Source organism: Drosophila hydei, unplaced genomic scaffold (assembly GCF_003285905.1).
Source record: "Drosophila hydei strain 15085-1641.00,03,60 unplaced genomic scaffold, DhydRS2 tig00000090-arrow-arrow-pilon, whole genome shotgun sequence".
In the NCBI taxonomy this organism is placed as follows: domain Eukaryota; kingdom Metazoa; phylum Arthropoda; class Insecta; order Diptera; family Drosophilidae; genus Drosophila; species Drosophila hydei.
This window is the reverse complement of record NW_022045662.1, coordinates 486,137-511,628: the sequence shown is the minus strand read 5'-3', so window position 1 is coordinate 511,628 and position 25,492 is coordinate 486,137. Positions and strand designations below refer to the sequence as shown.

Sequence of the window (25,492 nt, the reverse complement as noted above, 5' to 3'; positions counted from 1 at the left end):
TAATTCCAATTGTCTATGGTGGTTTGTGCGGCTGGCAGAGCCAACTTGTTGACTTCAGCTATTTTGGCTATTTTGCAATTGCTTCGTTGCGCCTCGTTCCCGTTCATTAAATTTGTTTTTGGCTCAACCTGTGCTCCGATCGCGTTGATCTCTAGATACTCTCTCTGTTTCTTACTCACGCTAGCTCGCTTGCGCGCTAGCTCTCTGGCAGTTTCTTTTGATTTTGGAGAGTCTAGTTAGTGGCAAACGTCGTCGTCCACGTGCATCCAAAAAAATGGGAGAAATAAATGAAATGTGGGCTTCAGGCTTCCCAAGTTTTTTTTTATCTACGCTGAGTTGTGGAATCTATTCGGGAGTTATGGAACCTTTGTTTTTTTCATCTAGTTAGTTGTATATTATTGGTGTTATTTACCGCCTTTATCTTCTTTCGTTTTCTTTCCTTTTTTTCTTTTTTTTTCTTTTTGGTATTTGTGGTTCCTACTGCCGTCTCCTTTTCCCCTTCTATTCGGTTTGTAGTGCGGGCTTTACTGTAGTAGTATATTTATGCTCTCTATATATCTGGCATAGTCTTAGCTATTGGTGTTTTTTTTTTGTTTTTTATGTTTTTAATTTTTTTTTTATTTTTGTGTAATTTTTTTTTAACGTTTTGTTTTGTTTGTTGTATGTTTAGTAAAAAACTATTGGAACGGTACAATGGTTGGCTCACGTGTACCTGAACGGCTGTAACTTCCGATGTCTGTTACTTGAAGTCCTACATTTGGGCGAAAAAATACAAATAATAGTAGTAATATAATAAATCGATACATTTCGGTCCACAGAGCGTGCTCAAAGATTTATAGATTTGCTAACAGCTGTTAGTTAACATTCGTGTGTTATGTATGTAACAGCTGTTACTTCTGAATAGTAATATGCGTACCGCAATGCTAAGCAGAACTGTTAACAATTTTGTAAAATATACTAAATGAATATAGGGAAATATAGTGAAGCAGGTAACTTAACAGTTGCTTAAGATCAATTTGCATTCAAGGTAATTTATTAAATATTGTTGTACTCTTTGTATACAGAGCTCTGGATAATATTAACCATAGACTCAGAACATTTCAATCTATTGAGAATATTTAAAATGATAATTTATGCTAATTTGAGGACTAATAGCACTTCAAATGCCAAAGGCTAACAATCGATAAGAGCAACAGCTGCGCTTCGTCGACCTATTTCACAGAGTAACACTGAACCTAGATTTTGTCGCATAATTCTAGGGTATACATGTATATATAGTAGAACACTTACCGATGACTTATAGTTCGCCTCTTTGAATTCATGCACAGTTCGAAGCTTTTACTCCGTTTTTGTGGAATTGGAGGTGCGCCTTTTTTTGCTGGTGTTTCTGCAAGAGGAAATATTAAGTTAAACCAGGTAATTTTACGATAAACCCGATGCATCTATATCTATATCCATATATATCTGTATATCTGTATGGTATTTGAGCTCTAGTTTATGGCTTACCCACATAGGTTTACAATAAGGCCAGCTTTCGATACGTTGCATAGCAAGTGAACATTGGTAACCCACTTTCGACACACACTAAGGACACTTCAAACAGGATATACGTTATACGTTTTTTTTTTTTTTTCAGAGGAATTGAATCTTCGAGCTAGGTCTTCAACTTGATGTGTATGTGTGTATGCTATGACTATTGTGTGGAAAGTTTTATATATATATATATATTTATATACACAAATATATATGTATGGTATTGGCTTGGAGCGGTTGGATGGGCCTAGAACGATTGATTGGGATTGCTCGCTCTTACGCCAGCTTCTTTAATGCCGCCTCATCGAGAGCATAGAATATCAGCTGCTAGCATTGGCTCTCTCTTCTTCTTTTTACACGGAGTAATTTCGAACCAAAGCTTAACCAAAAGTTAGACCACATCAAAAATTCTTTATCAACGTCACTTCGCTTCGCAATGCACGCCAAATGATATCGCTGTGTGTGTGTGTGTGGTGTTGTGGGCGAGTGGTATGTGTATGGGTGTTAATATATATATATATAAGAATATATATATATATATATATAGCTATACATATATATATATATATATATATATAATATATATATATTCGGCGGATTGTTATCTTGATTTCACGTCCAATTTGAGTTGCATTTGCATTTGCATTTCTTATTCATCAACGGGCAGGAGAGACAGAGGTGAGGAGTTTGTGCCAGTCACTGCAAATTTGAGATTTACACTGAGAATTTCGCAGGTTATATATCAAATAATTTCAAAATTGAATGCCTTGTGTCAAATGTTTCACTAGCAGCTGCTGTCGACAAAGCCTCGAACTGACAGCAAACTCAAAACGATGACAAAGGATTATCGATATCAAAGCACAAGTTACCTTTCCTTTTTAACTCAACTTGATATGTATACAATATAAATTACCCATTGAAGACCGTTTATACCAAATGATTCTATGAGAAAGTGGGTTTTTCTTATTGGAAAATTCTCTACCGAACTCGCATAACGGCGAAATACAACAGAATCTTTAAGCGAACTCCTTAAGGACATTACAGCTAGATCACTCCCAATAGTAACGAGTCGAGTGGACAGAATGTTAATATTAATCTTTAGCAGTTATCGACAGCAAACTTAACAGTAAGTTAAAAGAGATGCCCGCTATTAAATCAGCTTAAGCACAAGCTCAAAGAACTAACAATAAATGTTAATTTCATTTATTCAATCTTTTCTGAAAATTGTTCGCAGTTAAGAAAAGTTATTGAATATAACTGTACTTTTAATCTATAGGAATTTTCGCTAATTAACTTAAATGAGGAGTTGATGAGCTGCCAAACTACTTCGTAGCTAAACGCGAACTTAACGAAGAATGTTGAAAACGAAAGCAAAATACACCACATAAGCGTGTGGTGTAGCGTGGTGGGGTGTGGTGTATTGTTGCATGTGCCTGCGTGTGTGTGTTGAAATAACTAACAACTCACCGCTGAGGTCATAGGTAATGGCCACAGTATGTCGCTGGATGGTTAAATCGCACAGCATATGATGCAGCTCGCTTTTATGATTGGTTGTCACGAGCAGTAGCTGAACGAGTGCCGCAAGGAATTGCAATGCCAATGGCAATGGTAATGGCAGCGGCAACAGCGACGACGACGGCGACGACGATGATGACCACGACGACGACGGCGACGACGACGACGTCAACAGCGTCAGCGACAGTTTCGTTTGCTTCGGCGGCGTCAGGTTGATGACGTTTAACCAGTTGGCAGTTGTTGTTGTTGTTGTTGTGTTTGTTGTTATTATTATTGGCAGCACAGCGTTGGCTAACAGGATCTGCTGCTGCTTCTTCTTCTTATTCTTTGTGTTAACAGTTCGTTGGCTGTGTATGTGACAGTCACTGTTACGCTTACCGTTGTTGGCTGTTTTTAACGTTAACGTTTTTCTGTTTAATGCGAGATTCGAATTCAGTTTTGTTTTCGTTATTGTTATCGTTGTCAAATTGCGATTTTCGATCGATTGCCCGATAATTAGACACGAAACCAACGAAATTAACAAAAGAACGACAAAAGAAATATTTACGTATATATATGTGTGTGTGTGTGTATGAAAAAATCCTGTTAATGTGTGCACAATTTCTCAGCTCGAGCCTGCGACCAAAAAGGATCGATTACGTTATTTTTTGCTCTTGTCCTTGTTCTTGTTCTTGTTCTTATTCTTCGATGCAGAAGTGCTGCTGCTACTGCCGCTTCTATATCGATAGATTCGTTAATCGCTATGTATTTCATCGATGGGTTTCTACTTCTTAATCTATGTGTTTCTTGTTTTTTTATTTTGTCTGCTCTACTGCTGTTTTCTTTGACCAATTTAGTGTGTGACATTTGAAAAACTATATGTATATATAGACATTTATATATATATTGAATTTTTCGATATATTTCAATCAATATATATAATAAATACAGTTGAATTGATTGAAATGTATCGGAAAACTCAATGTAAAAAAAACACAGACAAAATAATAGAAATTTTCTATAGAAATTGCCAGACACGTTGCATTTTGCATACATGAGAGAGAGTTATGTATGTATGTAGTTCAGTTTAGTTTATTTTTTTATTATAAAAAACAGCAGCAACAAGAACTTCACTGCACACTCACGAACACATACACCTATATATATATAATATATATATATATATAAATATATATATATAGAGGAAAAATCCAATAATTACAATGCCAATTGGCACGAAAATTGTGTCTCTGCGATTTCTTTCTTTCTTTCTTTTTTTTTTTGGGGCGTCTATATATATATATATATATATACATATATCTGATGCACATATATAACTTATATATATATATAAACTGCTTACAACTGCTTTAATACAACTTTTCTTTTGTTGTTGCACGCACTGCGTGGAAAATTTTTTCACGTAACGCGAACTATTTGAACGAGGGGAAAAGGAAAATGTCGGAAAAAACTTGCGATGGTCTTAGCGCTGACGAATAAACTAACTTGACTGACTGCTGACGGCGATGCTGAGAGGCCAAGTCCTGCCAGCGTGCGTCGGTGTGTGTGTGTGTGTGTGTGTGCGTCGGGGATGGAACACACGGAACAGAACAGAGCAGCCCCAAAATGCGCATGTGCCATGGCCCTTTGCAGCAGAAGCAGTAGCAGTAGCAGTAGCAACAACAAAACATATGTTTAACAAAGACAGCCAACCACCCCCCATGCGCCTCTTACTCCACTCATAGAATGCAACTCCCAGTTCAATTTTGGCATACGTTAGACGCCCATTAAACGCCGTATTACAAGCACAATTGCGCTTCTTTTTCGATCGGGTCAGCCGCAAAGTAGGCAGCAAAACGTCAATGAGCAAGCAGCCAAGATTTTAAGCACTAACAAAAACAACAAGAGCAGCAATAGCAAAAGGAAGCACAACAGTTAAACTACAACTGCAGGTCACGCAATGGCAGAAGAGAGCGAGAGGGAGAGACAGAGGGAGTGAGCGCAAGCACATGCAATACACTTGTCAACCGTTTGTTGTGCAAGAGAGAGCGCATAACTGGCTCTGCCACTGGCTGCAACGTAAGCAGCTGAGAGCGAGTGAGAGACAAGATGAGAGCGAAAAAGTGAATGGGCTGCACATTTGAACAGCTGAGCATGAGAGACAGAGAAAGCAACTTTTGTGGAAGCTGAACGATTCTTGCAGTGCACATAAAGATTAAATGGATATTGAACTTATCAATTGAAAGGGAGTTTACTATTTTTAAATACCCTACCATAAAAATATATATCGATAGCTTTTTGTATATTCTTGTTTGTATATCCTTGAAAATGCACAATAGCAATTGAAATAGAGTAATTAAAGATGCTTATTTTAAGAAAATTCAATAAACATCAAAAGGGTATCAAAAGTTCTAGTTATATTTGTGCACTTAAATAACCATGAAATTGCCTTTGCTACTTTTTTAGAATCGCATGACAAATGCAATTTAAGCGATAAAAAGATTTGTATGTATGTAAAGTTTATTTATTCCATATATAGATATGTATATATATTTCTTGGTATCGCGTTCAGCTTTTGCAGTGACTGAAAAGAGAAAACTTTCGAGCTCTCAATTCACAGTTTATTAACCAACAGAGTTTTCATTGCATTGCCAAAGACGAAGAAGAAGAAGATGCAAGACAAGTGGCACAATTAGTTGTCATGTAAATACTACAGAAAATACTTGCAATTGGATACCGTCAACTGTTGCACACAAAGGAATAAAAGAGTAGGATATGAAAGTTGGGGGCGGTATGAACATGGAGGTAAACAAGGGACAAATGAGAAATTCCAGTGACAGAAAATAAATAAAAAAAATAAAATTTCGAACTTGCCCGAATTGGAGATACTCTGAACCTTAGTAGTTTGTACTGCGTTTTCTGATATTTTCCATATCTTGTATCGAGTATTAAAAAAAAAAAAAACAAACAAAAGCCGACACTAAGACACCAAGAAACGACAAACCCGACGTCGTCTGGCATTGAATTCGAGAACTTCTCGCCAACGAACGCCACCTCTGCCAACAATAACAATAACAAAGCAAATCTCAACTTAACTAGCAGCTGACAATTCAATAGTAATTGCAATTCTTCGAATAGAAAAGCATCCACACATTTGAATGTATTTGTGCCAATGTATATACAAAAGGCGTATGCTTCGAGTTGCTTGCCACGTGCCATTGCAAATAAGCCAATCATTTTGTTTAATAACTTCTATGTTATTTAACGGATTTGAATGACATTTTCCGCATACGATCTATAATTAGATCTATCTGTGTTGAGTGTGCCGTGTCTCCTTGTGCCTGTTACATACATTTTAACAAAACCATTATACCCTGATTTTCCATTTTTTATGGGAACAGGGTATAAAAGAAACAATTTAAATGTCGAACAGAGCAAACAATGAAGGCTCATTCAAGCGAACACCCACGAACCACTTGTCTTTTACAAAGAAATTGATATAGATGTAGATGGAACCGCAGAGCCTATAAATAGCTGATTCCTTCAATATTTAAATGATAATAACAGACTCATTACAGATTTTCATTCGATTATACAGGAATACAATTCTATACTATATGGTATCCTGAATATATTTTATGATCCAAATATAATGTCATATGTTAAAGTGAAACCATTTGGTCGACTTTATTTGAAGAATAAATTTGGCTAAGTCAGTTTTCACTGTACTTGGCCAAATGTTAAGGTTGCTTTGCTCTTTCATAACTGCATGAAGATAACGATCTAGAGCAAGCGGATCGCACATACCCTATAATACGCCCTCCACGCGCGGGGCAGTTCAATCGATCACCAATGCCATAAACTGGTTTCTCACTTTTTTATCAGTGGTTTTTGCCGTTGTTTGGTTGCGCTTGCAAATAGCCAAACAAGAAACAAACAAAAGACAAATGGAAAGAAACAACAAAATATAACAAAGGAAATATCAAGTTTGATTTGCTGCTCAACGCGCGAGATATCCTAGAGCAACTTTTAAGAGTTAACTTCAGCTTATAAAAAAAGGAAAGCGTGCAGAGCGCCAAGTAGGCTGTGATCGACTTCACAATATCTTATAAAGAGAAATTTGCTTTGTACATGAAGCGCGCCAGATCCAAAAGCTAAATTTCAGATAAATTAACTACAAACATGAATACCCCATTTTAAACATTTCCCTTTCAATAAGTATTAAATAACCAAAAGAGTTCGCTTCCAAATGCAAATAGAACTGGTAAACAAAATGGAAGAGGAGGTGCAGACGGGGCAGTAGGGAGAAAGAAACAAAAACAGGGCCATTTGATTGGAATTGATGGCGCATTGTCTTTTGGTTGCTATTAAAATTATAACAATTGCGGTTAGTTCCACTCGTAACAGACGCCTAACAGTGCGCTGTTAATTAACAGAGCAGCAACAAAAATAATATATGTAAATGTATGTATATACGAGGCTAGTAGATGAGTAAGTGTATGTGAGTGTGTAGGTATGCATGTGTAAGTATAAGTGTATGTATTAGTTGATCGGTTACGGCATGCGCACATTAAGCTTAACAGAGAACACATTTGCACACGCACAACAGATATGCCCATATGCAAGTGTGCGTGTGTATGTGTGAGTATATATAGGAAAAATGGAAAAAAAAGTACACGTCGCTAGATAATGATGTTCATTTTGTTCATGATCTTGAATTGCGTAGGCGTAACGAAAAAAAATACTGGAACGTTTTTTCTTTCATTCTTTTTGCTGGAAAATGTGGCACAAATTGCCAATTAAATAGAAAATTTGTTATAAAAATATACAAGGTGTATTTGAATTAAGCATAAATTCTATGGCACTATATATATATGTATAGAATAAAGTATATTTAGTGCCTCTCTACCAACATTTACTGGTATTACTTTAGCAAGTTTTCACTGTATATTAGGTGAACTATGATTGAAAACGTTTCTGAGTACAGTGTAAGGTCTGCAAGACGGATATTAGCTAGGTATACTTGTTCTCTATTAAGCTTTCATTGTGTATCAGTTAAGCTACATATGAATATGCCCATATATATTGCATAATAATAATGGGATGTGTTTAAAGGTATTTGGTTCAAGGTTGAAAACTTTTCTAGCTACAGTAGAAGTTCTATTAGACGCACATTTGCGCTAAATACCGTTCACTCTATTACGCGTCCGTCGAAAAATAATAATAATGGGAATGTCTATTTAGTGAATTAGTTTATACAGATATATATATATTTATGTGCATCTCATGCCGTAGGGGTCAGAATTGAGAGGTACTTACCACTTAATCTTTCAAAAGTCATATAAGATATTATGTTTCCCCTGCTTGGGGTGCGCAATGCAATCTCACGAATTAGATAAGGAAGTGTATGAAGAATATCTTCTCTCCTCTCAACACACGTTTCAAATACTCAACGTTTCGATCTGGTGTTCTCTCTCTTTCTCTTTATATGTGCTTGTCTTGCTCACACACAGATGTTTGCTCGGTTTTGTTATGATTGAGATGATATATATGTGGTATGTATATATATACGTATGTATATATATGTATATATATATATATATAGTTGAAGGTATTTATATGCTGGTTAACCGTAACTGATTAGTACGATTCTTGTTGTCGATTTTCGCTCTTCTTTTTGCCACGTGAGAATTTTTGCGCAACTGTAAAAAAAATTGCTTAGCGTTTTTTTTTGCGATGGCCGCTGGCAGCGCTAAACCACGCGAATTGCTTTTTGGTCAATTGTTTTTGTTGCTGTTTGCTTGTGCAGCTGCTGCAAAAAGTCTGTAATGAAATTAAATAAAATATATATAAATACTTATGTATGTATGGGTTGCACATTTGTTTACAATCGCAAATAATTTCGCATGAATATTGAAAAATTTTCGAACAATATGCTAAATGTTAATTGCGCATGTTGCCCAACAGAGGGAGACACCTTCGACTCCCCCCACCAGCTGTTAACACACTGTTGTCTTACAGTGTGCGTGCCCGTGTGTTTCAGTGCGTGTGCGTGAATGTGTATGTGTGGCTCGATCAAATTTGTTGTTGCTTAGCGAACAACGAAATGAAACGAAACGTGCGCAGTACACTACAATAAAAAAAAACCAATGGGTTATATCTTTACTTAATAGTATCCTTTGCAAAATCACATATACGCAAATGTCAACATTTCATGTGGCTTTCAACTATTTGCAAAAAATGATTAAGCTGTTATCTTTTTTTCTGTTACCCTGCCAAGTCACTAGTTAAAAAAAAAGTTTGCCAATATATTTACGCCAACAATGCACGTAATTTTAATTTTTAGTGCACACACACACACACACTATCATGCACATGCACAGGCACAATGAAAGCAGCCACGCCATTTAACCTTTTTTTTTGAGGTTGTGTCTGCTACTTTACATATATAATTTTACCTTTTTGTTTATAACGCAATCTTATACGGATCTTCAATACAACAATTGTATAGAACGTTGGCTTTTATATGCGAATTTATAATGCGATTTGCAACTGATTTTCCACGGAGATACGACGACAAACTGCTGTGCACTATTAGTGATGTACAGAAAGTAACATAATATCGATAGATCAATTCAAAGACGTTGGTGCGAAGACATCGCGTTTCGCGATGTGTAACGATAGGGCCAAGCATCGAATGTGCCTATTCTAGTGCAATTTTTGTTTTTTTATAATATTGCAAAATTGACATTGAAATTGTGTCGGTTAATGATGGTTAATTGCTTGGAATGTAAAGTGTAAAGCCGGGAACAAGTGATTTGGTTAGGCCTCTATGAACGGATATTATATATGAATATATACTATGATTTTATTTTCAAAGCATGCTATTTTTTGCTAGAGTAGACAGTAGACCAACTGTCAATGTCTTTAGAGGTTTAATCTGATGTCCAGTGTCATAAAATGTACAAATAGTATTCAAAAGAGACTTAAGTCATTTGAGATCGATATACTCACATGCAAAATACATAAAAAGTTCAAAATATATATATCGATACCAGTTTTGCAACGCACTTGCATTTTGTCTAGTGAGTTGCTAATAAGTTGTTATATTTATCTTAAGAAAAAGAGTTGATAACGTAGGCTAGAAAATATTCTAACTATAATCAAATCTTATTGTTATTGCCGCTTTGTGAGTGAAGTGTGACCGTGGTAATATTAGAAAGAAATGCTAAGCTTAGCTGAATATTTATTTGAATATTTTATTGCATTTATATGAAGCTAAAAGTTATAAAAAAAAAATATAAAGATTGAATTGTAATTACTTTGGCGCGTAAGTAAAATATATTCTCTACATCAATAAGCATAACCAATTTGAGTAAAATATCGATATTTGCTATGCATATCGATAGATACAAAGTTGTGACCGGCAGCGTGTTGTCGTATGGTTTAAAAAGCTGAATTTTTGTGATTTTCAGCCGTTGTTCCACTAAATTGACGACATGCCTAAAGAACAGTTTCGCGCCTCGGCGCTTAACAAGAAAATGTAAGTTGGCTGCAACTGACTGAAAAAGATAGTTAATAATGGCTTATTTATTTGTGCAGCTCACATGTGCAATTTGGCATTAGTGGCGCAGATGAAATTCAACAGGAGTCGCTAGTCCGAATTATTTCAAAGAATTTGTATCAGGCACAACGGCAACCGGTGCCTTTTGGCGTACTCGATCGGCGTATGGGCATCAGCACCAAGGATGCCGTCTGCGAAACTTGTGGGCAGGGCTTAAACGAATGCATTGGACATTTTGGTTATTTGGATCTCGCCTTGCCTGTCTTTCACATTGGACACTTCCGATCGACAATAAATATTCTACAAATGATATGCAAGACGTGCGCACATGTTATGCTGAAGCCGGAGGATCGTGCCGTATTTGAGAAGAAGCTACACAATCCGAATTTCTCATATCTGGGCAAGAAGGCTCTGCACTCCCAGATGCTCGCCAAGGCCAAGAAGGTGACCAAATGTCCGCATTGCAACGCAGCCAATGGAGGTGTTAAGAAAGGTCCCGGTCTGCTCAAAATCCTACACGATCCATATAAGGGGCGCAAGAAGGATGCCCTCTTCACCAGCCACATGGATCAGATGTTACGCTCCACAGAGCTAAATCGGGATTTGAATCTAACCCTTAGCAACTACAGTGCTGCTGAGGAGCTGACGCCGCTAATGGTGCTTGATCTGTTTGAACAGATACCACAAAGTGATATCGCTTTGCTTGGCATGTGCTCTCGTGGGGCGCATCCAAAGCATTTGATTGTCACTCGTGTCTTTGTGCCACCTGCCTGTATCAGACCCTCTGTGCTGTCGGAGGTGAAGGCGGGCACCACGGAGGACGATCTGACTATGAAACAGAGCGAAATTCTCTTGATTAACGATGTTATACAGCGCCATATGGCTACAGGCGGTAAAATAGAACTAATACACGAGGATTGGGACTTTCTGCAACTGCATGTTGCTCTCTATTTCCACAGTGAGATCAGTGGCATCCCCTTGAATATGGCACCCAAGAAGACAACTCGTGGCATTGTCCAGAGACTGAAAGGCAAACAAGGACGCTTTCGCGGCAATTTGTCCGGCAAACGTGTTGACTTCAGTGGACGCACTGTCATCTCACCGGATCCCAATCTGATGATCAATCAGGTGGGTGTGCCAGTACGTGTGGCCAAAATTCTGACCTATCCTGAGCGCGTTAATCCCGCCAATATTAGGCACATGAAGCAATTGGTACGCAATGGGCCAGCCACACATCCGGGCGCCAACTACGTACAACAGCGCGGCTCGAGCTTTAAGAAATATTTGGCATATGGCAATCGCGAAAAGGTCGCCCAGGAGCTCAAGTGTGGCGACATTGTGGAACGGCATTTGCGCGATGGCGACATCGTTCTGTTCAATCGTCAGCCCTCGCTTCACAAGATGTCCATCATGTGCCATCGCGCCAAGGTGCAGCCCCAGCGCACGTTCCGCTTTAACGAATGCGCCTGTACGCCGTATAATGCGGATTTCGACGGCGATGAAATGAATCTGCATTTGCCACAGACAGAAGAGGCTCGCGCCGAAGCCTTAATCCTGATGGGCAATCAATCGAATCTGGTGACACCGAAGAATGGGGAGATCCTGATAGCAGCCACACAGGATTTCATTACGGGTGGCTATTTGCTAACCCAGAAGGAGGTCTTTCTCACCAAGGAGGAGGCTATGCAGCTGGCCGCTTGCTTTCTGGCCAATGAGGATTCGACGATGCGCATTCAGATGCCACCGCCAACCATTTGGAAGCCGCGTCGCCTCTGGACGGGCAAGCAATTATTCAGCTTGCTAATGCGACCCAACGATGACTCCAACGTTCGTCTCAACATGGTGAACAAGGGACGCAACTACATGGGCAACATGGATCTCTGTGTCAACGATTCCTGTACGTAATTTGCTTATATATATATTGCCTGCCAACTCTTTCTAATCATCCATGCTATCTCTTTCTGCTTCAGGGATTCATATTCGCAACTCGGAGCTGATGTGCGGCACCATGGACAAAGCCACCATGGGCTCTGGCACCAAGCAATGCATCTTCTATCTGCTGCTTCGGGACTTCGGCGAGGCTTTTGCCACAAAAGCTATGTGGCGTCTAGCCAGGGTGCGTATACATTTTGACTAGCTGTGTCTCCCTCTAACTCTGTTAGTGTGTATCCGTGTCTATCTGTCGCGTTTTCTCTCTCTTTATGGCTGCTTCTCTATCTGCACTCATTCTCTTTCTGCTTATGTCGTTGTCTCACTCAGTAGTAGCCCGTCTGTCTACCTCTCTTTTTCTCCCTCTCTGTGTATCAGATAATCTATATCTCTCTCTCTCTCTCTCTCTCTTTCTGTCTATCAGATAATCTATATATCTCTCTCTCTGTATATCAGATAATCTATCTCTCTCTCTCTCTCTCTCTCTCTCTCTCTCTCTCTCTTTCTCTCTCTTTCTGTCGCACTCTGTAGGTAGTAGCCAACCTGTCATTTTTTTTCCTGTCTTTCTCCTTTTCTCTCTTGATCTATTTATTTCTCTCTCTCTCACTCTCTCTCTCTCTCGTTCTAAATGTTTTTATCTCTGATATCCTATCTCTCTCTTACTCTTCCTGCGTTTGTCCACCTGTCTCTTTCTCTCCCCTAATGTCTGCATTTTTACCTCTGCTTGCTATCCTCTCTCTCTCTCCCTTTCTCCCTGTCTCTCTCTTTCGCTGCATCTTTGCAATTAGTAAAAACTGTAGAAAAAAAAAAAAAAAAAACTGTAGTCTTTTTAAGGATTACGTTATTAATCGATTGCTACCGCTGTTCAATCGATAATGTTAAGGTCTTATAAAATATATATAAATTTGTGACATGTTGAGAGACGCGTGGCTCTTTCTCACGGATCGATAACGATAGCAATGGACTCGATAACATAAAGAGAACTTCCCAATAAGTTAATAAAACGATATCAATTAAAAGTCAAAGCAAAGAATCGATAATTGCTGCCTGGTTGACAAGCGGAACTGAGCCCTTTAATGACAGCTCGATACTGATAACGACAACAATAGCTCGGCATGCAGATACTTGAAGATAAGCGCCCCTGCTCCTAAACCTTTTGCACCCAATGCATTGAAGACCCAGCAAAGCTATCTGTGTGATGGCAAAGAGGCGATAGAGACGGGGTAGAGGTAAAGATCATATGAGGCGGAGGCAGAGGCTCGCCTATCTTATCTGTGGCATTCGTGGCATGGGGAAATCTTTTTTTGGTTTATTCGAGTGCTATGTATTTGCGCTTTATTTGCGAAATTGAGGAAAGTGGACTTTTGATTGATTATCTGGGTCGTGGCATCAGTTTAGCTAAGTGTCAGTCCCGTTGTCTCGGCGATGTAGTCCAAGAACGAGGTGAGACGCACATAGCCCGATGGATAGCCGCTGGTGCACTGATCCTCGGCGACAAACGAATTGATGCCGATCTGTATCCAGCCGTTCGCATTGCTGCTGTAAACGATCAGTGGTCCGCCCGAGTCGCCGCTGCATGTGGACATCGTGCTGCCCGCATAGCCCTCGGCGCACATTGTCGAGGCGAGCACCACGTTCGAGCCAAAGATCGTTAGGCACTTGTCGTTGGCGATCACCTGCACCTGGGCATAGAGCAGCTCCTGCGAATAGTCCAGATACTCGTCGTCGATCAGGCCAAAGCCAGCGATGGTTGCCTGAGTGCCCACGTAGCTGTTGCTGGCCTGCTGGCTGCCCACCAGCTGGATGGGCTGTATGCTGGTCGAGAAGGTCAGCTGCTGGGGCAGCTGCACCAGTGCCACATCGTTGTTCATCTTATCATTGTAATTGGGATGCACAAACAGCTGTGTCGCTGTCATATTTATCGCCTGCTCCGGATTGAGCTCAACGCTGCCAAAGACCAAATAAAGTGAGCTCCGGCCATAGGCACAATGGCCAGCGGTTAGGACCCAAGTGTTCGAAATGATGGAGCCGCCGCATAGCAAATCGTCCCACTCATCGCGCTTCAATATCACCTGCCAGGGAAATTGTCCAGCTGCCGCACGCTGGCCCCCAATGATGCGTCCTTGCTGTGGATTGAGGGATTCCAATGTGGATTCTGAATTGGACATTCACGTCGAGCTGCTCGTTTGGGTACTTACAATGTCGGCTTGTGGTGCAGGTGGAGCGGCTAGCACCACTTGGAGCAGCAGCAGCCAGCAAATGCCTTTGGCTGTGCCCAATCCTGGCCCGTTACTATGCATCCTTGTAGTATCCTTCATTGCTTCTCTATCTCTCTCTCTGTGTCTGTCGCCGTCTCTCTTTGTGGTGTCGCTTGTTGCTCGCCGACGTCTGCGTCGCTCTGTGTCTATTTTCGCAATTATATGCGGACCCATATGCACCCTCTATAAAATTGGCCCCTCCCCAACCCCCGCCCAGCCCACCTGCGCCGCCCACCCACCGCCTCCCAGCTTGTCTGTCTTCTGTACAATTTGTTATTAACACGGCCTGGTCGTGTTCTTGTTATTTGGCCAGCTCGCAGTTCGCAGCGCAGCTCGATAAGATTAATTACTCACACGCCAATGTTGGCTCCACAGTCTCTGTCGCAGTTGGCGTCGACGTCGACGTCGGCGTCGCCTTTGACGTTGCTGCTACTGCTTAAATACCTAGCTAACTGTTTGCCCTGTTGTCTCTTCATCAGTTCCTTCTGTCCAACGTGGTTCAAGCTCTTATCACTGATAACGCAAAAGAAAAACTCTTCAATTGTTACACTAGACAACATAGTTGAGCTATTGAAACTTGTCCATATGACTACTGCCTGAAAGTCTCTAAATATTCCTTAGAAATTAATACAAAATGATATGAATATTCCGAAATGCATATAATACTCCGAAATATATTAATTACTTCGACAGTTTTAATAATTTGTTTCGGACTGTACTAAAAAGTATTTAATATTGAATACTCCGAATAATAATGTTCTGCTTAAATAAGTCTTAAGCATTCGCATATTTAAAAAACAAATGTAGGAATCATAGTCCGAATAATATTTGATAACTCCGAAAAATAATTAAACATCCGAAAAAATGAATAATTAATATTTCAAAGGAAATTTTCAAAGATTTTAATATTTAATACTCCGAACAATATTCACTACTCCGAGTAATGCTGTTCTGTTTAAATAAGTTAACATAATCCTTATAATATTAAAAAAACAACACATACTCCGAATAATTTTTAAACTCACTGAAAAATATACTCCGAATAATATTGAAAACCTTAAGAAATATTTAAAGCTCCGAATACATATAGTATTCACTACTCCTAGTGATACTTAATATTCGGAATATTCGGTATACGCCGTCTAAATAGTCCGAAGAAGTTGTACTGAGTTGAAGCCTTAAGAGGAATAAGAAAGAGAAAGATAACTAAATATATAATTATATAAGTAATATAAGCTGAAAGATTTCTTTGACATATTGCAAGACTCAACCTTGCTGTGCAGTGTAATTTAATTAGCTCACCTGCCAGTCGCTTGTCTGTACGAGCGAATTTAACCAATTAAATGGCATACAGCGAATTATTTACGTGCTTAACACTCGGTTGCTCTCTGCTGCCCTCGCCGAGCAGCTTGACGTGGGTTTATCTGAATCTGGCGACGACTTTCGCCAGAATTGTTGCTAGTGTTGGCCATGACGCCACTTAACAGCCGTGTTATATATGAAGCAGTACTGCGAAATCAGAAGAAAACAAGAAATAAAACGAAATTCCATTCGACTATAAATAATTCGATGAATAACTCTTGCAGATTGCCTCGTACTTCATACAGAACCGCGGATTCTCTTTCGGCATTAGCGATGTGACGCCCAGCGCGAAGCTGCTGCAGCACAAGCAAGTCCTGCTGGAGCGCGGCTATGCGAAGTGCAACGAGTACATCGACAAGCTAAAGGCGGGCACTCTGCAATGCCAGCCCGGCTGTACGCCCGACGAGACGCTCGAGGCTGTGATGCTGCGCGAACTGTCCGGCATTCGAGAGCAGGCGGCCAAGACCTGCTTTGCCGAGCTGCATCCAACCAATAGCGCTCTGATCATGGCACTCAGCGGCTCCAAAGGATCCAATATCAATATCTCCCAGATGATTGCCTGTGTCGGACAGCAGGCCATCAGCGGCAAGCGTGTGCCCAACGGCTTCGAGAATCGCGCTCTGCCACACTTTGACAGGCACTGTAAGTAGCACTCCACATTGTTTCAATTACTCGTTAGATATCACTCGTCACATTATACTTGTAGGCGTCTGCGTTAACTTCTTGTTAGGTGCTAGCCTTGTCATGTAGTTAATTCTCGTTGCTTCATGTTACTCGTTACTTATCACTCGTCACATGTTACTCATGACTCGTTACTCGTTGCTTACAACTTAGCACAACTTACCTTGTTGCTCGTCGGTACTTAATACTCGTTCACTCGTTATGCATCACTCGCCAATCTTAAGTTCTCAACTTCTACTCTTCCTCACAATGCAAGCTTTCCCATGTAGCTAATTAGTTTTAACTGCTTATTACGTACTATTAATTTTGAATTAGTCGGTTTGTATAACTCGTCAAATATTACTCGTTACTTAAGGCTCATTTTTTGTCATTTATTTATTCAATACTAGCTTATTACTTGCTATGCTAAACATCTCATCAGCAACTCGTTGCAGTTCATTCGTTACTCGTTGCTCTTTACTCGTTACGCGTTACTCGCCACTTGGTGCTCTTCACATCTTAAGTGTTACTCGTTACTTTTGCATGTTCTCATTGCTCGTCTCCGGTTACTCGCTACTTTCTACACGTTACTAATTACTCCTTGATCTGCACTTGTAGCCGCTATTCCAGCCGCTCGCGGCTTTGTGCAGAACAGTTTCTACTCGGGCTTGACGCCCACCGAGTTCTTCTTCCACACAATGGCCGGCCGTGAGGGTCTCGTCGATACGGCTGTGAAAACTGCCGAGACGGGCTACCTGCAGCGTCGGCTGGTCAAATGTCTGGAGGATCTCGTTGTCCACTACGATGGCACAGTGCGCAATGCCATTAACGAAATGGTGGACACCATTTATGGCGGCGATGGTCTCGATCCCGTTTCCATGGAGACACGCAACAAGCCCGTCGATCTCAATCACCAATACGACAATCTGCGTGCCCAGCTGCCGTGCGGTGATCAGCAGCCGCTGGAAGCCGACAAAATACTCTGCACAGCGGAGTCGCTGTTCGAGCTGCCGGAATTTGCCGAAGCGCGATCCGACTTTAAGCTGGATGTAACGTAAGTTGTGAAGAGCTGGAAAAGATTTAAGTGACGCAGCCGATAGATAATACGAATCACTTCTTCCCGCCCTCAGCACTCACTTGAAGGCCGTCGCCAAGCGTATTGGCAGGCTGGAGCAGCAATACGGCGGACAGCATAAAGATCTGTCTCATCAGATCGAGTGCCTCAGCCGGGAACAGCTACTGGAGTTTCTGCGTCGCATCAACGATCGCTACAATCGAGCGGTCACCGAGCCGGGCACAGCAGTTGGTGCCATCGCCGCCCAGAGCATTGGCGAGCCGGGCACACAGATGACCCTCAAGACTTTCCATTTCGCTGGCGTTGCTTCGATGAACATCACGCAAGGTGTGCCGCGCATCGTGGAGATCATCAATGCCACAAAGACGATATCGACTCCTATTATAACAGCTGAGCTGCGCAACAATACGAGCATGGAGTTCGCGCGGCAGGTGAAGGCGCGCATCGAGAAGACAACGCTGGGTGAGCTGTCGTCGTATGTGGAAGTCGTTTGTGGACCCCAAAGCTGTCATTTGGTCATTGGCGTCGATGCAGCGCGCATTAAGGTGCTCGGCCTGCACATCGATTTGGATAGCATAATGTGCAGCATACTGAAATCCCGGCTGCGTATCAAGCCCAATCAATTGCATGCGGTGCCGAAGAAGTCAAGGATTATGGTACGTGTGGAGTCGACACGCAATGCCACGATCAATGCAGAGCTGGCGCGCTTAGCAACCACCATTCAGAACGTGGTCGTTGCGGGCCTGCCAAATATTGCACGCGCCGTCATCGCTGTCGACGATGCCCATCAGCCGCCCACCTACAAGCTGTGCATCGAGGGCTATGGACTGCGGGAAGTGATTGCCACCTTTGGTGTGGTCGGCGAGCGTACGCGTAGCAACAACATTTGTGAAATCTATCAGACGCTGGGCATTGAGGCGGCGCGCACCATCATCATGAGCGAGATCACCGACGTGATGGAGGGTCACGGCATGAGCGTCGATTGGCGTCACATAATGCTCCTGGCCAGCCAGATGACGGCACGTGGCGAGGTGCTGGGCATCACGCGACATGGTCTGGCCAAGATGCGAGAGAGTGTCTTCAATTTGGCATCGGTAAGTCAGACGAACCCAGTTAATGGGTACTTTTTACTCGCTGCTCGTCACATCTTTTGTCTAACTCGTTGTTTTATCTCTGCAGTTTGAGAAGACGGCGGATCATCTGTTCGATGCTGCTTACTATGGCCAGACAGATGCCATCAATGGCGTCTCAGAGCGCATCATATTGGGCATGCCAGCTGGCATTGGCACGGGCATATTTAAGCTTTTGCAGCTGCACGAGGACAAACAGGTGCCGGACATAGCACCGACCATCTTCCATGAGCTGAAGCTACATCCATTTGCCTAGCCCAAGCGTGTGCGCGCCAAACGTCTCTATCACCCGCCCGCCATCCACTCAAATCCTGTGAAATGCAGCAGCAGCAGCAGCAGCAGCAGCTAATTTTTTGTTAAACTTTAGATCGAAACGAGGTATAAGAAGAAGCGAAAACAATGTCAAGATTATGTCTAGGAGCTGCCTTTGCTCTAATACAGTTGAAGATGTGAAAGCAGATCTGTTCAAAGAAGATATTGAGCACAAAACTGGAACTCCCGAACTTCATTCAGAAATATCTCAAAATATTTAAATACTGACAACTTATAAAGAGTTTTATCTATGATAAGATATACCTTATGCAAATATAAGTTATTGGGTTAAACCCACTGCATACAGTGCATGTAATAAAGTGAAATATAATAAACGCTAACAAACACCCAATCATATAGAGGATTAGCTATATTAAGCAATTTTCTAAACGATAACCAACAGATACATACAATACAATAAATATTAAAATTCGGTATATCTGTGAAGTAAACCCAGTTTGTGTCCAAGCAAAAAGCACATTTCTTCATTAGTTTCACTTAGTTATTTATTACATAAATATATATATATATATATGTATATATATATATAGTATAGTTGTATATATTTTTCATAGGGTATTTGCTTAGCATGAATACAATTTTAAAATTACGATATTTGTTTTCTTTCTTCTGTTTTGTTTTAAATATACTTAAAAACAAATTAAAATAAAAATATATTATTATTAAAAAAAAAAAACAACAAAATTCGTTCGATATATTCAAATATGATTTCAATTAATAAAGCCTAAATTTAAAGATAGTTTTTTTTGCTGGATACTTAGAATAGACATAGGAGCATCATTAAAATACTAAAAAAAAAAAAAAACAACTAAAATATGCATATCACAGGATTATTTTTAAACAAAAAAAAAAATAATAATAATTGAAAATAGTTGAAAAGAAATTCTCTACTTAAGAAACTTTTATTTTTATTTCAATTATTTCATGAAATTTAAAAACAAAGTAAAACGCTGTTCACCTTGGAGCAAAAGCAGGTAAAGATCAAATATCTCATATGAGATTAGCCAAAGATCAGATCTTCCATATGGGGATTAGATATAGATATATATATATATATATATATATATATATATATACATACATATATATATATTTTCCACTTTTATTTTTGGGGTTTCATGCATATTTAATTGAGCTTAAGAACTAGTAAAAAAAATATGAATTTAAATATTTCAATTAGTTATGAAAGCTAGAATTAAAATCTATAGGTTATATATATATACATATATATGACTATATATGTATATATAAGATATATATTTAGTTTTATAAACTATGACTATAAAAAATTGTTTGCTTTGGGCTTTGTTTTACTTTCTCTGAGCCGACTAAAACTTAAGCTTAAAGAGAGAGAGAGTGTTTGTGTGTGTGTGTGGGTGTTGCGGGGATGTATATAAAAATCGAAGTCGATATCGATATTGACATCGTTATCGGAATAGAAATCGAAATCAAAATTGGAAATCAGTCACTGACATCGCCATGAACCTGGCTGGCACTAAACTAGATCTGGCTCCGGCATTGCTCCTATCTCCGATACCGACTCCGGTCCCGCCCCCGCCTGGGACTCGCCATAGCCGGCTCTCCTGTCATGGATCAGCATCGAGAGCGTTTCCAAGCTGCGACGCACCTGCAAGTCAAATCAATCATTATTAACCTTGTTCATCTACACGTATACATATATGTTTATATATTCTATGTCATGCGATAAGGCGCAGTCCACAGTCTCTTGGATTTTATAGCCCCCAGCTGGCCAGAAACCCCAGTAGGGGGGGGGGGGGGGGGTAAGCACTGTTTGATAAGATTATTGATTGATACACTGATCGAGCAATTGCCCAATTTAGCGATTGTCTAAGCAATTACCTCCCCTTTTATGAAGTAACTTCAATGAAAAACGTTTCATGTTCACGAGCTTTCTCTATTCGTCTTTCCCTCCCTCTCTCCTTATGCCCTTTGTTGTTACTCTCTTTCTAGTTACTTGCTCCGTCTATATTTCTTCATCTTCCATTTTCATTACATTTTTTGTATCCCATTTCTTTCGTTTTACTTTCTATTGCTTGTTTTCTTCAATTCTTTATCCGAGACTTATCTGTCCTTCGTCGGCTCTCACCTTGGATATTTGCTCCAGATTCCGTGTCAAAATATTTTGAGCTTCTGCCGTGCTTTTGTCCTGCAGCTCCTTTTGCCAGCGCAGCGCCTCAGCGAAGATGTCTTCATCGTTGCCCGGCCGCTGTTTACGGAGAAAAAATATTAGTACTTAATACTCGCCGAGAGCTGAGAGGTTCTACATACCAAATTGAAGTCAACTGGCGTTCGATAGAGACTCGTCTTCGCCTCGATGTCCAGGATGCGGTAGAGCAAGAACACGGAGAAGAGGGCTAGCATGAGGGCCAGCATTATGCCCAAATAGATGACATGCAGTTCAGTGAGTGACGGCAGCCGCAAGCCCAAATGCGCGCGGGCCGAATGGGCCAATCCACTAAGACGTCGACCCAACGATGGCGACGCTGCTACAGTTGGGGTTGGGGCTGTCACGCCCACAACTGTAATGGGCGACGAAGAGCTGGAAGGAGGGCCAGAGCTGGATGCAGCCGAGGCAGTTGCGGAAGTAGAAGCGGAACCATTTATCGAACGGCTACCAGCGCCGTTCTGAATGAGCAGCACCTGAGCGCCAGCTATCGGCTCCTCGTAGTGTACAATGGGCGGAGCGGAGCTGCGAATGGTCACCGGGCTATGTGAAACGGCCAACGAGCTCTTTGCCTGAAGATCTGATTGGATGACAAAGTCGTTAGTCGTTAGTTAAACTGAAATATATCGGATATATAGTCGCTATTTACCGGGATGTCGGTCACTGCCTCCTCGCTGCCTGAGCAACATTTGTGGCTCGGATTCGATGGCTGCTGCAGCGGCTGCAGCTGGATCTCGGAGATGTGGCGGGCTCTCGTTGCCGCTGACCGAGCAGCTGCTGTCGTCGTCGAGCAGATACTCTTCCTGTAGCTCCACATCCACCGGCAGGGGCTTGGGCAGGATCTCCGGCCCTGTGGCGAGATGGCTGCACACGTTGCACATTAGACGAAATGCGGACTCGCGGCTGATGAAGCTGCCAAACACATGACGTTCATCGGCTGTGGCCACGCCCACAGCGTTTGGTATTATCTTAACGGTTTTCTCTTTGGAGATTTTCGTTACCGAAGACGTGGGAATAACAACCTGAATTAACAACAAAATTAAAGTTCGATGGCGCCACTCCTAAAGGGATGAAGGGACAACTCACCTTGGTTACATAGCCAAAGACATTGGAGTAGAAGGCGAAATGCTCATCCGTTATGTAGAGATGACCCTGCAGCGGAATGTCGCCAACGAGCGCGCATGAAAAGTCTACAAAAAACAAGGCGAAAAGTTAGATTTGCTTTAAGCTTTAATATTATACGAAGGGAAATGGCTTCTATACTTTTATCTATATATCTATCTGTCCATACCTATATCTTGCTTAAAATCTATTCAGCTATCTATGAATCTATCTATCTATACATCCATTTATATATATATATCTTAATATACCTATATCTAGATTTACATCTATCTATATATACATAGATCTCTTCTAGCTCTCTATACCTCTATCTCTGTTTACATATATATACCTATCTATCTATATATATCTATCTACCTACACATATATATCTCCTTACTTCTGTCTATCTATACATCTATCTCTGTTTTCAATTACATATTTATCAATCTATACATCAATTAATCTATGCAATATAGTAATCCTATCTGAGCTATTATAATATATATTTCAACCGCTATGAGTAGCTTTACCAAGTTTCATCAACATAGAACAGTTGAATAGTATTATGTTAAAAGTATAGCAATCGCTAGCATATTTGATTGGCTGATGGAATTTAAGAGAACTTGTTGCTTGTGACGTAAGTTGTGATAGTTTATAAAAGCGCCACCTGTGGGCATTTACTTACAATTGATGAGCTTCTCATCTTTGGAGACTTGCGAGAAATGGCGATGGAACTTTTTTACACGCGAACTGGAGACTTCCTTGCGCTTCTTCTCCTTTTCGGTTGGCGTTGCGGTTACTGTGGCGCTGCCCGCAGCTGTCGATGAGGACGCAACGCCGCTGCCGGCGCCAGCGGCGGCAGATGTTGAGGAGATCGCTGCCACCGCTGACGCCTGCTGCAGTTCATGTTGTTTGGCCGTGTTGCCGCTTGCCTTGCCCTGACCCTGAGTCGGGCTTTGACGGTTGCGTGGACTGGGAGTGGAGCTGCTGCCGAGACTATGAGCGCTGCCGCTCGACTGCAGCGGACCGTTGTAACTGCTGAAGCTCTGAGGCAAGGAACTGAAAAACAAGACAAAAGCATAAAAATCATCACAAATCATGTTAATTAAGTTTCAATCATAGTTCATGAACTAAACAAAAACGATTTAGATATTCAGTTGTTCAGTCTCTCATGAATCCCTCATGAACTGGTAATTGACTTAGTTACTTAATTACTTAGTTTACTGCTCACAAAGAACTAAATTAGTTCACTAGTTCATGTGAATGAGAAACGCTTTCGCAGATCACCCAAAAAATTCAATAGTTCATAGAAATTCATAGAAATTTTTTGAAATAATAAATAATAAACATATTTTGAGCTAGTTCAAAATAACTACCTCAAACTTAAACTAAACTTAAAACTATCTAAAGAGAAATTTGTAAATTAGGGAGTAGAAGCTTTAACTTATAGTCCATATTATATATTTTATATTCTATATTCTATATTCTATATTCTATATTCTATATTCTATATTCTATATTCTATATTCTATATTCTATATTCTATATTCTATATTCTATATTCTATATTCTATATTCTATATTCTATATTCTATATTCTATATTCTATATTCTATATTCTATATTCTATATTCTATATTCTATATTCTATATTCTATATTCTATATTCTATATTTTATATTCTTTATTCTATATTCTATAATCTTTTCACAAGCCATGAGCTTTGACAGTATCTGGCGCAATCTTTATCAGGCGCTAACCTGAACGATAACATAATCCCGACCATGGCCTCAGACCTATCGGTTGGAAAAGGGAACTGAGTGGGCAAGGTTGAGGGGAAGTGCTTAAGATAGAGGTTGCCAAGAGCTCTGGCTGAGGTTTCTATTACCATCTATGGTCGACTGCAGGAAACTGGGTTATGCTATGGCTAAGGTTTAGCTAATGCCAATTGAGTGGCCATAAAGCTTTTATGATCGCAGCTGGTGGAATACCTTTGTCAATTAATAGTCCAATTAAAAGTGGTAAAAATTAGCGATACGCGAGCACGAGTCGCCATCTGTTTGCCACCCGAGATAATGAAGTGTGAATTCTGAAGAATGGTGATCGGTTAAACACAACGTCATCGTTAAAATAGAAAATTGGCGAGTATCAAAATTCACTTTTTTTCCACGATCTATACAATACAGAAAGGGTATATTGGGCTATGCATTAGCATCTGGATTTATTAGGTGAAAATCAATGATTTCTTATAGCTGATAGCTTCTTTTATGTTCAATGTTGTGTTCGATAAATATCGATCTTCAAATTAGGTTTCTTGGTCAAAGCTGCAAGCAACAGGGTATCTCCTAGTCGCGCATTTTTTTACATATTATTTTTCTTATATTTTGTTATTGAATTCAGGAACTGTAGAATCATGCATTGATATATTGAAAGAACTTATCGCTAGACGTACAAGTCGATTTATGGTCAGAAGCTCATGACATTCTCGAGATTTACGATGCTTCATTTGTGGCTATCTCTTTTTGTCTCTCTCTTAATATCTCTTTCTCTCCCTCCCTCTCTCTCTTTCTCTCTCTGTGTCTCTTTCGAACCACGCTCTCTAAGCATCATAGTCATCTAATATTTTGATCTACTTGCATTATAAGCATTCCCAAACATAGACTGATAAGGTTCCATAATTTATAGTATATACTTATTATCTATATCGTACCGGCGCATGAATCAGGCAAAGCGTCGGCTCAGCAGCCAACTGCATTGAGGTGGCCGACCCACAGCTGAAACTATATATAGATATGGATATATCTAGTCGATAAGTGTTGACAATTTGTTTGCAAAGTTTTATTGGGCTTTTCTGAGCATAAT

General features: G+C 40.4%; 4 protein-coding genes across 14 annotated transcripts in view; 1 reads left to right on the top strand and 3 right to left on the bottom strand.

Annotated features, from left to right (window-relative positions):
* Positions 1-76: 76 nt before the first annotated feature.
* LOC111598176 lies at positions 77-8,586 on the bottom strand. Its single transcript, XM_023313274.2, has 3 exons — positions 8,347-8,586; positions 1,291-1,387; positions 77-751 (listed from the first exon to the last, which is right to left on the bottom strand). Exons 1-3 carry the CDS (start codon positions 8,366-8,368, stop codon positions 703-705), a joined length of 168 nt encoding a protein of 55 aa, XP_023169042.1. The 5' UTR covers positions 8,369-8,586; the 3' UTR covers positions 77-702.
* A 1,859-nt stretch (positions 8,587-10,445) lies between these two features.
* LOC111598170 (DNA-directed RNA polymerase III subunit RPC1) lies at positions 10,446-19,790 on the top strand. The gene is made up of 7 exons (XM_023313263.2): positions 10,446-10,570; positions 10,630-12,488; positions 12,562-12,707; positions 16,365-16,782; positions 17,419-17,854; positions 17,931-18,969; positions 19,055-19,790. The coding sequence occupies exons 1-7, from the start codon at positions 10,527-10,529 to the stop codon at positions 19,259-19,261; spliced, it is 4,149 nt and encodes a 1,382-aa protein (XP_023169031.2). The 5' UTR covers positions 10,446-10,526; the 3' UTR covers positions 19,262-19,790.
* LOC111598175 (brachyurin) lies at positions 13,820-14,959 on the bottom strand. Its single transcript, XM_023313271.2, has 2 exons — positions 14,719-14,959; positions 13,820-14,646 (listed from the first exon to the last, which is right to left on the bottom strand). Exons 1-2 carry the CDS (start codon positions 14,950-14,952, stop codon positions 13,915-13,917), a joined length of 966 nt encoding a protein of 321 aa, XP_023169039.1. The 5' UTR covers positions 14,953-14,959; the 3' UTR covers positions 13,820-13,914.
* A 798-nt stretch (positions 19,791-20,588) lies between the features above and the next one.
* LOC111598189 (GRAM domain-containing protein 2B-like) overlaps positions 20,589-25,492 on the bottom strand; it is a 38,815-nt gene continuing 33,911 nt past the window's right edge. For 3 of the 11 annotated variants that reach the window (XM_023313315.2, XM_023313310.2, XM_023313312.2), the window contains 6 exons: positions 23,316-23,689; positions 22,610-22,713; positions 22,173-22,545; positions 21,628-22,103; positions 21,446-21,565; positions 20,603-20,965 (listed from right to left, as the gene is read on the bottom strand). In XM_023313315.2, the coding sequence (XP_023169083.2) occupies positions 20,834-20,965; positions 21,446-21,565; positions 21,628-22,103; positions 22,173-22,545; positions 22,610-22,713; positions 23,316-23,689 (1,579 nt within the window). In that variant the 3' untranslated portion in view covers positions 20,603-20,833. Of the gene's footprint in view, positions 20,966-21,445; positions 21,566-21,627; positions 22,104-22,172; positions 22,546-22,609; positions 22,714-23,315; positions 23,690-25,340; positions 25,364-25,492 lie in introns of those variants that run through there. The other 8 variants (XM_023313307.2, XM_030223057.1, XM_023313316.2 and 5 more) reach the window with 7 other exon arrangements.

Excerpts from the sequence above, each read along its gene's own strand:
- LOC111598176 (XM_023313274.2), bottom strand. The coding sequence starts at position 8,368 with ATGACTTTTGAAAGATTAAGTG. Across the intron at positions 1,388-8,346 it reads GACTTTTGAAAGATTAAGTG|AAACACCAGCAAAAAAAGGC; the intron begins GTAAGTACCTCT and ends TTCCTCTTGCAG. Across the intron at positions 752-1,290 it reads AGGCGAACTATAAGTCATCG|GACTTCAAGTAACAGACATC; the intron begins GTAAGTGTTCTA and ends GCCCAAATGTAG.
- LOC111598170 (XM_023313263.2), top strand. The coding sequence starts at position 10,527 with ATGCCTAAAGAACAGTTTCGCGCCTCGGCGCTTAACAAGAAAAT. Across the intron at positions 16,783-17,418 it reads GCCACACTTTGACAGGCACT|CCGCTATTCCAGCCGCTCGC; the intron begins GTAAGTAGCACT and ends CTGCACTTGTAG. Across the intron at positions 18,970-19,054 it reads GTGTCTTCAATTTGGCATCG|TTTGAGAAGACGGCGGATCA; the intron begins GTAAGTCAGACG and ends TTATCTCTGCAG.
- LOC111598175 (XM_023313271.2), bottom strand. The coding sequence starts at position 14,952 with ATGGGTCCGCATATAATTGCGAAAATAGACACAGAGCGACGCAGACGT. Across the intron at positions 14,647-14,718 it reads CTGCACCACAAGCCGACATT|CAAGGACGCATCATTGGGGG; the intron begins GTAAGTACCCAA and ends CTCAATCCACAG.